The sequence below is a fragment of the Arvicola amphibius genome, chromosome 4 (genome assembly GCF_903992535.2).
Source record: "Arvicola amphibius chromosome 4, mArvAmp1.2, whole genome shotgun sequence".
Taxonomy (NCBI): domain Eukaryota; kingdom Metazoa; phylum Chordata; class Mammalia; order Rodentia; family Cricetidae; genus Arvicola; species Arvicola amphibius.
The window spans coordinates 90,276,597-90,290,345 of record NC_052050.1 but is presented as its reverse complement, the minus strand read 5'-3'; the positions used below and the strand labels follow the sequence as shown (position 1 = coordinate 90,290,345).

Here is a 13,749-nt window from a genome sequence, read left to right as displayed (position 1 = left end):
CCCCTGTCTGCCTCTGAGCCAGACAGACAAAACCTCGAGCACATCCGCTTATCCAAAGAAACAGTTTGTGCCTGTTTGAACCTTGTTTCCCTGGGAACCTTGGGTTCTCAGAGCCCATTGGACTGAAGGCAGATGCCTTTCATTAAGATGGCAGGAAGAACCGGACGATCAGCCAGGACAGAAAGAAAAACCATCAAGGGGTGAGCTGTATGAGACAGACTCAAGGGACCAACCTCAGACCCTGTGTCTCTGTTTCCCAGCATGGGCTGCTTGAAGAAGACCCTGTCTTTCCTTCTTATTTCTGTGTCCATATATGCACGGGGAACTCTGTTGCAGGAAGCTGACCCCGTTAGGCAAAGAAAACCATTTTTTGAGAGGCTCCGTCGATTAGAAGAACAGGTAGGTGAAATACACTTGGGCAGTGGTTGTATAAAGCCAGTAGCAGATGAATGTTACACAGGGAGCTGCTATCTGTGTTCACTGGATACAACAGTTGGTTTGCTCTCCTTGCTGGAAGCTGACGATAATCTCACCTGTTTTTGGAAATCAGGTAAGCATTTGCTAGGCTCTGCTCTAAAATCCAACTAGACGATGTGTTTGGGAAGATGCAGGAGGCGTAAAGTGCTCTCTAGGAGCCCCAGAAAGCACAGATGGAGAGGCCTTGGTAGCAACGGTACAAGGCAGTGTTCGTAGGTGTGGGGGCTATGAGCCCAAGCACTTTCTATACTGATGTCAAAAATGTCAGGCATGGTAATTTCCCACAATCCCAATGCTCAGAAGATTCGAGTAAGAGCTTCTGTAAGTTTGAGGCTAGCCTGATGACATAAGTTCTAAGCCAGTGTGGGCTACTGAGTGAGGCTCTGTTTCAAAACAAACGAGCAAAAAAACAGAAAAGGAGCTGGGTGAAGTGGCACACTCTTTTAATCCCAGCATTCAGAAGGCAGAGGCAGGCAGACTCTCTATGAGTTCAAGGCCAGCCTGGTCTACAAATAGTTTCAGTTCAATCAGGGCCATTACACAGAGAAACATCATCTTGAAAAAAACCAACACCCCCTCCCCCAAAATTCTGAAAGGCTAAGGTTGCTCAATGGCAGAGTGCTGCTGCCTTGCCTAGAATGAGCAAAATCCTAGATTCGGTTCCCAGAACTGCAAAAACATAGGTAAATAATAAACAAAGGCATTTGGAAGCTGAGAGACAGCTCAGCAATTAAGAACACTAACTACTTCCAGAAGACCCAGGTTCATTCTCAGTGCCCACACGATGGTTCACAATCATCCATAACTCCAGCTCCGGGGGTCTCCAAAGGCATTGACTACTTACCTAGTGCACATAAAAAACATACATGCAGGTAAAACACTCATACACATAAAATTAAATAAATACATCTAAAATTTGGGGTTTTTTTCTTGTTGTTTTTCAGGACAGGATTTCTCCATGTAGTCCTGGCTGTTCTGAAACTTGCTCTGTAAATGAAACCGGCCTAGAACTAAACTATTTTTAAATGCACTCATACCAACAGCTCATCTTCAGTCCCCTCAGATCGTAGGAGTAACCCTGGGGACCACGGCAGTGAGAAAACAGGCTGTGGTCTTCCCAGAGGGAAGGATGGCAGCCAGGGCCTGGGTCTGAAGCCCACATCTTACATCATGCAGCTGTGGCACCTGAGGGCAGTCACCCCCTTTGTACTTGGCCCTTTGGGATTAGTCATAAGAATCCCCCCCCACATTTCTAGCATGGGGACAAGGAAGAAATTGGTCAATCTATATCCAGGGCCATCACTACATGCAGAATGACTGCGTCTGAAGTCCACTTAGGATAGCTTCACCCCAATCCCGTGATACCTGTGCTCTCTTTACAGTTTCAGAGATTCCAACAGGTGACCTTAACACACCTGCAGGACATTGCTAACAACTATAACGTGTACTACAATGTGGATGCCCGCTTCCAGAGCCTGGTGGAAGAGAGCCAAGCCATAGCCCTAGCAGTGAACCAGTCTCAAGCCGCCATACAAGAGGATGTGGCTCACCTAAAAACTTGGTTTAGGAAGAGCCAGCGCAGGAGCAAGAAGGTGGATGCCCAGCTTCAAGCCTTGAACCTCTCCCTGAGCACAAACAGCAGGCGGTGGGTGGAGGAGGAAAAGGAGCAGAAGGCACAGAGAGAGGCTACAGCAAACCTGGCCCTGGGCCTTAGGGCCCTACAGGATGCGCTGGCCAGCCTGACACAGCAAGTCCACAACCAGGAGGCCAGGCTTGCTGCTCTTGAGGGACACATGCAAAGGGCCTCCCCTGGTGCTGCGGTTCTAGGGATGACTACAGTCCCGACCCCCACTCAGCTTGCTCAGCAAGGCCCAGGTTCCTTGCAAATGAGGAGAAACAGCCAGACATCCAGGGCTTCACTCCACCGCGGGAGATCCCCCCCAAGACTTCACTACCCGTGTCCAGAAGACACAGAAGTTCCAAGCCCCAAGCAGCCATCAAGCAGTTCCACCAAGGTCCCACCAAGGACCAGGAAACAGTAAGTGTCACAAGCTTGTCACCTTCTTATCCAATTCTAGGTTTCCCTAGCAATACCTGAGGTTATGATGTCATTTCCCACCCCTGTCACCCCAAAAATCTTTCCCCCCAAGGGCCATATGCCCAATGCCAGAAGAGAGAATGGGCCTTGCTACTTGCAGGTCCTCAGCAGGTAAGGACACACGGCAGAAGGACCTCTTCTGAAGTGATTGAATCAGGAGCCTCAAGATGAGGAACTATGTGAAACATAATAAAAATCCTGGGGTCTCTAGCCGGGCGGTGGTGGCACACGCCTTTAATCCCAGCACTTGGGAGGCAGAGGCAGGCGGATCTCTGTGAGTTCGAGGCCAGCCTGGTCTACAAGAGCTAGTTCCAGGACAGGCTCTAAAAAAGCTGCAGAGAAACCCTGTCTCGAAAATCAAAAAAAAAAAAAAAAAAAAAATCCTGGGGTCTCAGAGAAGCAAAAGTGAAACAGTTTAGTTTGTGGTTGTGCAGGAGCCCATCAGGAGTCTAAAAGAGCGGGCAGAAATGGCTGGTGACTTTTATAGTCCTAATCTGGCACAAAGTAGTGGCTTTTATATTCCTAATCATTTCCTTGCCTCCTAAAATATCACCGCTTGAATTCTTCGGGGAGGCACGATCTTCTCTACTTGTCCGGGACAGTCCCCACCCCAAATCCTGCTGGCTTGTGACGCCCTCCGCCTTACTGATACTGGGCTCAGTCATACAGCAGATTTCTCAATTTAAGATCAACTGAGGAATGCCCAGGCAAGCAGGTACCAGCTGCTAGAGGGAAGAGGGACCCAGTGCCTGCTTATCTGTGATTCGTGGATGAGTTCTAAAGGCAACTCGCACTGAAAACGGACCCCAAGGATTTATTTTCTATAGAATCATCCTAGATTCTCTGGCTGATAATAGTCACCAGAGGCTAGAGAGAAAGGCAGGGGAGTCAGAGTTGGAGGACACTTGAGGACAGAGGCAGAGCTTAGGAGGATGTGGTGTGGAACTGGGCAGAGCCAGAGCCAAGGCCTACAGGGAGGACGCCTACCAGTTCCAAACAGAATGAGGTAGCTCCTCTGAGCCTGGGGGAAGGGGGAGGAGCTGTGTCTGGAACCCTGTGAAACCAGTTTCAAGTTTATGGCCTCCAGGAGAGGGCTGGCTTAAGCCAATAGCCTTGTGGCAGAGTTACAGCTGCTCTAGGGAGCTCAGACAGAGGCTCCCTTGGTTTTGAGGTCCTCCTAGGCAGACAGCTGGGTCACGCATAGGGGATCCATCCAATCCCTTAGAAGTTATCCTCAGGCCTTACCTGTGGAGCAGAAGCGTTCAGACTGTGAGTACAGAGAAGGGGTGTAAGCACTCCAAAGACCCTGGGTGATGTAGGTGGGAGCCAGGGCCAGGCCTGCAGCAGGATACTTCTGAATTGCCTCAGGCTCTGGGATAATGCTCTTGCCTCTGTTTTCAGTTTGCAGCACGGGCCCAGTGCTAATTTTTCCCAACGCCTCCACTGAAAATGTGATCTTTCTTAGCCCGGGCTTCTTCGTGCCATTACGAGCTCTGTCCTTCTGCAGTTGGGTTCGCATGGCCTCCGGCCACCTGGGCACCCTCCTTTCCTATGCCACCAAAGACAATGACAACAAGCTAGTACTGCATGGCCGAGACTCCCTGGTCCCTGGCTCTATCCACTTTGTGATTGGCGACCCGGTCTTCAGGGAACTGTCCCTGCGTCCACTCCTGGACGGTCAGTGGCACCACATTTGTATCATCTGGACATCCATGGAGGGCAGGTACTGGCTCCACATAGACCGAAGGATAGTAGCTACTGGCTCCCGCTTCAGGGAGGGCTACGAGATCCCTCCTGGAGGGTCCCTTGTGCTGGGTCAGGAACAAGACACTATGGGGGGTCAGTTTGACAGCTCTGAGGCCTTTGTGGGGAGCATATCTGGCTTGGCCATCTGGGATCGGGCACTGGTCCCTAGAGAAGTGGCAAACCATGCCACTGGGAAAGAGCTCCCAACAGGTGCCATTCTGACACTGACCAATGCCACATCCGTGGGTGGATTCGTGCAGAGGGCCAATTGCACCTGTCTGGAGCAGTGTCCATAAGGCTGCCACGCACGCACGGCTGCATCACAGTGAAGACCAGCAGGAAGGGCAAGCCTCCGCATCAACGCATTCCAAAGCACTCCCTGCCGCCACCGCGGGTCTGTGCACTTGGGCTCTGAGGTAGACTCCTGCACGGAGGTTGGGAGGAGATGGAAACCGTGCAGTGGACACTGCAACTTTCTGTTGCTGTGGAATCCTTCCTTCGTTTGGTTGGGTTTTTGTGGTTTTGTTTGTTTATTGATTTCTGAGACAGGGTCTCACTCTGTGGTCCTTATTGGTCCAGAACTTGCTCTGCATCCCAGGCTGGCCTCAATCTGACAGCATTCTGCTTCTAGAGTGCCAAGGTTCCAGATGTGAGTCGCCAATCCCTCTTCCTCCCTCCCTTCCTCCCTTCTCTTTTGACAGTTTCTCACTGTCTGTAGTCTAGATTGTTTGAATTCATGATCCTCCAGCCCCTTGAGTGCTGAGACCCCTGACTTTCACAGTGACATTTTTACAGGCTGCACCTTCAAGGTCGTTTTCACTTCATAGTAAGATGCTGTTCTATCACCCGGCTGAGCTGGTGGACGGAACACTGGGCTTGTGGGGCCTTCCTTCTGCCTCACCTCCGCATCCACGAAAAGCTGTCAGACAGATGAGAGGCCAGTTCCTGGGGTTATCTCTTCCCTAAAGACTCACGGAAGCTTGCCTGTGGATGTGGATGTTCCAACATTACTCTCCTGGAAATGGCTTAGCATTTGCTGAGCAGGGGTGGCGCACACCTTTAATCTCAACACTTGGGAGGCAGAGGCAGGCAGATCTCTGTGAGTTCAAGGCCAGCCTGGTCTACAGAGCTAGTTCCAGAACAGGCTCCAGGCTCCAAAAAGGCTTAACATTCTTTCTCCCAGGGGGCTGGAGAGATGGCTCAGTGGTTAAGAGCATTGTCTGCTCTTCCAAAGGTCCTGAGTTCAATTCCCAGCAACCACATGGTGGCTCACAACCATCTGTAATGAGGTCTGGCGCCCTCTTCTGGCCTGCAGGCATCCACACAAACAGAACATTGTGTACATAATAAATAAATAAATATTTAAAAAAAAAAAACAACATTTTTTCTCCCCCTTAAGGCTTAACATTCTGTTCTCTCTCCCCTTTTCCCAGGAGCCCTGGGCATTACCCGCAGGTCAGCTGGTCATTTTTTTTCTATTTTCCTGTGGTAGCTATTGAAGCTTTCAGAATTACCATTAAACATCCACTAGTAATGCTTTAAAATGTCATTTATGAGGCATAATTTTCATATTATATGTGCCTTTTTGCTGTTGTTGTTATGTGTTTGTTTTTTGAGATAGCATTTCTCTGGGTAACAGGCCTGGCTTTCCTGGAACACCACCTGGAATACTACCAACTTCCAGCTAATATATACCCTTTTAAATTTTTTGAAAGGTTTTAATAAAAGTGCTGAGTTGAGCAACCATCACAATCTAGTTTTATTTCTTTGTTTGTTTGCTTGTTTGTTTTTCAAGACAGGGTTTCTCTGTGTAATAGTCCTAGCCGTCTCCATTTGTAGACCAGGTTGGCCTTGAATTTATAGAGATCCAGTTGCCTCTGCCTCCTGAGTGCTGGGATTAAAAGCACACTATAATCTAGTTTTAGCACTTCCATTCATTAGCTGATGGACATTTTTTTTAAAAGCTCTTTTATTTTTATTTTATTTGCATTGGTGTTTTCCCTGCATGTATGTCTGTGTGAGGATGTTGGATGTTGGAGTTACAGACAGTAACATGTTAGCTGCCTTTGGGTGCTGGGAATTGAACCCAGGTCCTCTGGAAGAGTAGTCAGTGCGCTTAACTGCTGAGCCATCTCTCCAGTCCTTGCTGATGGACATTTTGATGGTTCTAATTTTTTCAGTAATGTGAATAAAGTTGCTATGACCATTCTTACATATGTACACATGTCATTGAGTAAGTGGATATGTTTTTTATTTATCCTGTGAAAATACTCATGATCAAATGGACCATATAGTAAATTCGTATCTAGGAATTGAAGGAAACTTGCAAACTGTTTTCTAAAGTTGCTGCCCAGTATATATCCCCATCAGCACATGTGATGGATTCCCTTTCTCAACATCCCTGGCAAACCATGGCTTTGTCTACTTGACAACCGTCTCTTCAGATTCCAAATGGAGCCATTATAAATCAACAACAACCAACAAAACAAAACACATCAGGGTGGAGAGGAGGCTCAGTAGTTAAGAGCACTTGCTACTCTTACAGAGGACCTAGGTCCAGTTCCCAGCTATCAGGACAGCTCACAACCTTCTGTAACTCCATCCAATGCCTTTCTGTGGCTTCTGAAGACACCAGCACACATGATGTGCATATACATACACACAGGCACTCACACACATACAATAAAAATATATCTGTTTTTGAAACATGGTTTGACAATTAAAACAGGCATTTTTGCTTTCAGTTTTGGTGTGCTTTTGAAAAGCATTACCTTTATGACACTGAAAAAACACCCAGAGAAGAACCAGAATCAATATCTTCAAGTCAAGAGTCCATTGTTATAGCCAGGAAAACAGGCAAAGGGACACAGAGAGGCCCACTGAGCCTGGGGACAGGGCTGGTCCTCAGAATGCACCCCCCTCTTAAAAACAAAGGATTTTCGAGGCCAGTCTGGTCTACAAGAGCTAGTTTCAGGGCAGGCTCCAAAGTGGCAGAGAAATCCTGTCTTGAAATAAACAAACAAACAAAAACAAAAAACAAAGGACTGATTTTATTTTGAATCATGTATATATCTATGTGGATCTATGTGAGCATATGCTGTGTGGACCACAGAGGCCAGAGCTCTTTTGAGGATGAAGTTAAAATTGTTTCTGAGCGACCTCTTTTGGGTGTTGGGAAGAGAACTCCAGGCCTCTAAAAGAACAGTAAATTCTCTTGACCACTGAGCCATCTCTCTAGCCCCCTCCCCTCCTTTTGTTCTCCTTCCTTCACAGGAATGTTGAGTCCAACAGAATCTTTCTGGACCCAATTGTACTCTAAGATGCTAGCAACTCGGCAACCACCAGAAGTCAACAGGGACGGTGGTCACCAAGCTTGCTATCTAATAAAAGTGAGGATTAATGGTGGGGAGTAAACAAAGAGAAGGCACGCTTTAGGAAAAATTATTTAAAAATGAGAAATTAAGAAAAAATGGAAGCTGGGCAGTGGTAGAGCATGCCTTTAATCCCAGCACTCAGGAGGCAGAGGCAGGTGGATCTCTGTGAGTTCAAGGTCAGCCTGGTCTACAGAGTGAGTTCCAGGACAGATACCCTGTCTCAGAAGTAACTGAGATGGCGGGGTGGGGGTGGAATAAAAGAAATTCCTAAAAGAAGGAAAAAAATCATTGGGTTCTTTTGTATATGGAGTTTATGGGCTATGGCAGGAATGGGACAAAGACTGAGGTAAGCTCTATGAGACTGGCCAGTTCTCCAGATGCATTAGGACTGAGCTGCTGAGCAGGCTGCCATGCTCAGTTAATTTCCCTGGCCCTGGCATGCATATGAGCTGGGTGTGTGCTGTGTATCAGATTAGTTATGATTGAACTTCTTTCCCTTGTCCATTTCTGGCCCTGACTTTTTCTTTTTCTTTTTCTTTTTTATTTATTTATTGTGTACACAGTGTTCTGTCTGCATGTATCCCTGCACGCCAGAAGAGGGCACCAGATCTCATACAGAGGGTTGTGAGCCACCATGTGGTTGCTGGGAATTGAACTCAGGACCTCGGGAAGATCAGCCAGAGCTCTTAACCTCTGAGCCATCTCTCCAGTCCCCCGACTTTTTCTTAGTTGTTGACTTCAACCATCATTCACTTGGCCTGCTTGATATCGGACCTTGTAGCTGTCCAAGTGCTGCTAATTATACCGAGCTCTCTGAATTCTCAAGAAGTAGCTGCCATTGTTCTTAACTATTTGTAGTTTAACTTGTCGTCTAGGGAGTGGTCTGAGGTTTCTTTCCTGCAGTGTGTAGAGGCTTTGTTAGACGTTCTCTGTTACAAATTAGTTATATGAGGAGCAAGAATATATGAAAGGGCAATGCTGCTTTTTTTTTTTTTTTTTTTTTTTTAAAGATTTATTTATTTATTATGTATACAACGTTCTGCCTCCATGTATGCCCGCCCGCCACATCTCATTACAGATGGTTGTGAGCCACCATGTGGTTGCTGGGAATTGAACTCAGGACCTTTGGAAGAGCAGGCGGTGCTCTTAACCACTGAGCCATCTCTCCAGCCCGGCAATGCTGCTTTATAAACATTTATAAACAGGCTGGGGGTGGGGAAGCCAGCCCGTCCTCACTGACCCAGAGCCTGGTCCCTCCTCTTATCTCAGCAGCTCGGTTATCTTTTCTTTCTTTTGTTCTCTTTTCCTTCCTTCCTTCCTTTCTTTCTTTCATTCTTTCTTTTTTCTTTTTTAGACAGGGTCTCATTATGTGGCTTTGGTTGTCCTGGAACTCACTCTGCAGACCAGGCTTGGTGTGGGAAGTCCTTCCGTATATGTGTTGTCTTTATTGGTTAATGAATAAGGAAGCAGCTTTGGCCTGTGATAGGGCAGAACAGAGCTAGGCGGGAAAACTAAACTGAGAGTTGGGAGAAAGTAGGCGGAGTCAGTGAGAACCTATGAAGCTGCCACAGGAGACAGATGCCTCCACTGGAGTCCGCTGAAACTTTGCTGGTAGGCCATAATTAATGGAGATGGGTTAGTTTAGGATATAACAACTAGCTAGAAATACATGTAAGCTATTGGCCAAACTGTTGCAAATAATATAGTTTCTGTGTGATTATTTCAGGTCTGAGCATCCTGTAAGGAACGAACAATAACACAGGCTGATCTCAAACTCACAGCGATCCACCTGCCTCTGCCTCTGGGATTTAAAGGCGTGCACTACTATATCCGGCACCAGTTTGGTTATTGCCTGTCTATTTTCATTTTTGCAGTATTTCAGGCCTTGCCACTTCAACACAATCTTCCTTTTAACCTCAGTGCTCATTCTCACTGCAACACTTGTGGCATCTTGCAGTTTTCACCATGTGCCTCTTTCTGCCTACAGAAAGCTAACTCCTGCATCGTTGGTTTGGACTTCTGTTTGTGAAAGAGTATCACTGTATAATCTGGATTGGTACCAAACTTGCTACCCTCCCATCTCACCTCAGTTTTCCAAATGCTGGGATTATTGACATATGCCACCACATCCCTTTTCCATTTCAAAAGTAAAACATGGTTCTGGAGAGATGGCTCAGGGATTAAGGATTTGATTCCCAGCACATACATGGCAGCTCTTAATCATCTGTCACTCCAGTTTTGGAGGATCTGATGCCCCTTTCTGGCTTCCACAGGTACTAGGCACACACATGGTGTACATACATGCAAGCAAAATACACAGATAAATGTTTTTAAAAATTCAAAAGCAAGAAAGCAGACTAGAGGTGACACATACCCAATGTTAATCAAACCATGTACCCGAGGCCTCCTGCACTCTATGCACGGTAACCTCCGTTCTGCAGAGGTTTGGTTCCCATCTGGCCACCTTGTTATCCAGGGGGAGGCAGATGGCAGTATGCAGTGCCCTCCCCACTTGCTCTGCCATGGGAACATGGCTCTAAATCAGCCCTTTGTCTTTGACCAGCTCTCTTGTAGCCCAGCCCAAGCTGGGCTTGAATTCACTGTGTAGCAAGGATGACCCTGGACTTCTGGCCCTCCTTCCTCCATCTCTGGTGCTGGAATCACAGGTGTTTCCCAGAAGCGAGCCATGCATGCTAGGCAAGCACTTCACCAACTGAGCCACATCCCAGCCCCCTGCATGAGCCTCCTAACAGCATCTTTCCAACCTCTTGGTGCGCCCAGGGCTCTAGGCCTCCAGCTAAAATCAGCATCCTGGGCCGCCTGTTCCTGAGTCAGAGCCAGACTGGACTGTAGAACTGGAAACTCCCGTGGACACCTCATGCTGTGATCTTGAATCATCCACTGCCTTCTGCTTCCCCCAAGGACCTGAGCTTCTGGTCTCAAGCACACCCAATTGAAAGCCCCTCTTCCTCAAACCTTCTTTCTTTGAGTCTCTTGACACATTCTGGAACTTTTTTTTTTTTTGCTTCATTTCATTATAGCTCTGAGGAGAGTGGGGATCAGCATCTTCCTCCTGGAAAGAGCCACAATCTAGTGATTGCTGGAGGGACAACATGGTCCCTTGTATTGCAGTTCTGTTCAAGACCCCTAGCAGCAAGTAGGAGTTGAACCTCTAATGGCTTCATTACAAATTCTTGCTCTCAATCTCATATATCAGACTAGAATAACTGGAAGTAACCAGACACACGGAGGCTCAGAGGCAGAACAGAGCAGAACAGAACACTGAAGAGCATCATTTTTTAAAAAAATATTTATTATGTATACAATATTCTGTCTGTGTGTATGCCTGCAGGCCAGAAGAGGGCACCAGACCTCATTACAGATGTTTGTGAGCCACCATGTAGTTGCCGGGAATTGAACTCAGGACTTGGAAGAGCAGGCAATTCTCTTAACCTCTGAGCCATCTCTCCAGCCCTGAAGAGCATCATTTCTACACTCTTCCCAGCTTTCAGGTGCTTGAAATGGCCTAGGGGAACTGAGATAGCACACTGCAGACCTCAGGACTTACTTCAGCAGACTGCACAGTGGGCTGCTGCATCCAGGAGACACTGTGGGGCCAAAAGGAACTCCAGGTAGGCAGAACGCTTTAGATGGGGTCAATTAGCAGTTCTGGAGGCAGTATGGCAGGACCCCAAGGACAGATAGAGATCTGGGACAGGCTATCATAGGAAGTCTGTTAGATTTGGAAACCTGACAGTCTGAGCATATCGGTACGACTCAGTCTCCCAGTAAGGTCAGCAAAAGTCACCTGTACCTTTGAACTATGAGACCCACTCTTTCTAATGCCACTAGATTCTTACTTTATCTGTATCCATTGTTACAATCCTGGTTCTGGAAGGAGTCAGTCTCAACAAAAAGCCTTTGGTTCTTCCATACTCAACTTGTCCACCCCTGTCCATTTTTCCTCTTACAAGGACTAGGGTGGGGTTCAACGATGGAGCACTTGCCTGACATGTGTAAGGTCTTGAGTTTAATCTTAGTATACAAAATGCTAGTAAAAATAGAATAAGTTGAAGGCCTTGGTCTGTCTGGAGCTGTGAGGATTGTACCACCTTGGCAGCAAGGGTTTTGGAGATCATCTCCCCTCCCAGGTGTGACCCAGGACTTTTCATGTCCCCTCCTACATCTTTACTGTGCCCAATACCTCTACTCTGCTTAGTCCTCTGCCCATCCTTTCTTTCCCCATACCCTATCATCCAGCAAGACCCAAGCCTGTGCATTCAGTTCAACTGACAGCTTGTTGAGCTTTTACTTTGTGTCAAGAATAAGGAAACCAGGCAGTGGTGGAAGACAGGCTCATGCCTTTAGTACCAGCACTTGGGAGGCAGAGGCAGGTATGTCTCTGTGTGCTAGTTCCAGGGTTTCTACAGAGAAACCCTATCTTTAAAAAAGGAAGGAAGGGGGCTGGAGAGATGGCTCAGAGGTTAAGAGCATTGCCTGCTCTTCCAAAGGTCCTGAGTTCAATTCCCAGCAACCACATGGTGGCTCACAACCATCTGTAATGGGGTATGGTGCCCTCTTCTGGCCTGCAGGCATACACACAGACAGAATATTGTATACATAATAAGTAAATAAATAAATATTTAAAAATAAAAAATAAAAAAAATAAAAGGAAAGAAGGAAGGAAGGAATAGTGGTCCCTGACCCTGAAGAACCAGAGAAGAGGGGATTTCTTGCCTCTGAACCTCTAAGCAGATTGCTGTCTGTCCTAGATGCAAAGAAATTGTAATCAAAGTTGGGTTGGTTTTTGTTTGTTTGTTTTGTTTTTATTTTTCAAGACAGGTTTCTCTGTGTATCCCTGGCTGTCCATGCTGGCCTCAAACTCAGCAATCTGCCTGCTTCTGTCTCCCAAGTGCTGGGATTTAAGGAGTGCACCGCGATTGCCTGGTTTTTGAACAAGGTTTTGAAGGTAAGCAGATTTAAGTTCAAGCCCCATTGAACACCAATGACCTTAGTCAGACAAGTCATCTTTATTTTCCAACCTCTGTGCCCAGCAGTACAATAGAGGGTCATAATATACTTGTCACCATCCTGCAAAGTGACAAAGTCTAGGTGCATCAGTGATAAAAATACACCTTGTTGGAAGGAATCTTGTTTTTGGTATTACACACACACATACACACGCATGCACACACACACACACATACACATACACATGCACACACTCACATACATGCACATGCACACACATGCACACACACACTCACACATACACATGCACACACTTACATACATGCACGTGCACACACATGCACACACATACTCACACACATGCATACACTCACATACGCACGTGCACACACACATACTCACACACATGCACACACTCACATACACACATGTGCACACACATACATACTCACACACATGCACACTCACATACACACACGTGCACACATACATGTACACACATACTCACACACATACACGCACACATGCACACACACTCGCAGAGTAATTGTGGGTAAAATCAGAACCCCATTTGACTTCCTTCCTCTTATTCTGTGTTTAGTTTTGGTTGTACTTCAAATTATGTGAAGAGAAGGAGGTTTCCTGTAATCCTCCCACGCTTAGAAGTTAAGGAAAAATTTAAACTTTCTTGATTTGGAAATTTTCAAGCCCCCAGAAAGTTGCAAGGTAATATATTTTATCTGTATATAAACATATATATATATATATATCCTAGACTCTTTGTTAACTTTCTTAGTACATGATTTTTATTGTCATTTGAAAATCTGATCAGGGCTGGAGAGATGGCTCAGGGGTTAAGAGCACTGGCTGCTCTTTCAGAGGACTCGGGTTCAATTTCCAGAACCCACATGGCAGCTCAGAACTGTATGACTCCAGTTCCAAGGGATGTGAGACTCTCACACAGACATACATGGAGGTAAAACACCAATGCACATAAAGTAAAAATAAAATAAATTATAAAAAAGGAAATGCCATCTACATAAAATGCTAGTATTACATGGAGGAAGGATAGTGTTGCTTGGA

At 46.5% G+C, this 13,749-nt stretch overlaps 1 protein-coding gene across 1 annotated transcript; it reads left to right on the top strand.

Annotated features, from left to right (window-relative positions):
* The first annotated feature begins 261 nt into the window (after positions 1-261).
* Ptx4 (pentraxin 4) lies at positions 262-4,617 on the top strand. Its single transcript, XM_038324581.1, is given in 4 exon segments — positions 262-399; positions 1,860-2,408; positions 2,410-2,515; positions 3,977-4,617. Coding segments are annotated over 4 exon segments (1,434 nt in total).
* Positions 4,618-13,749: the final 9,132 nt, after the last annotated feature.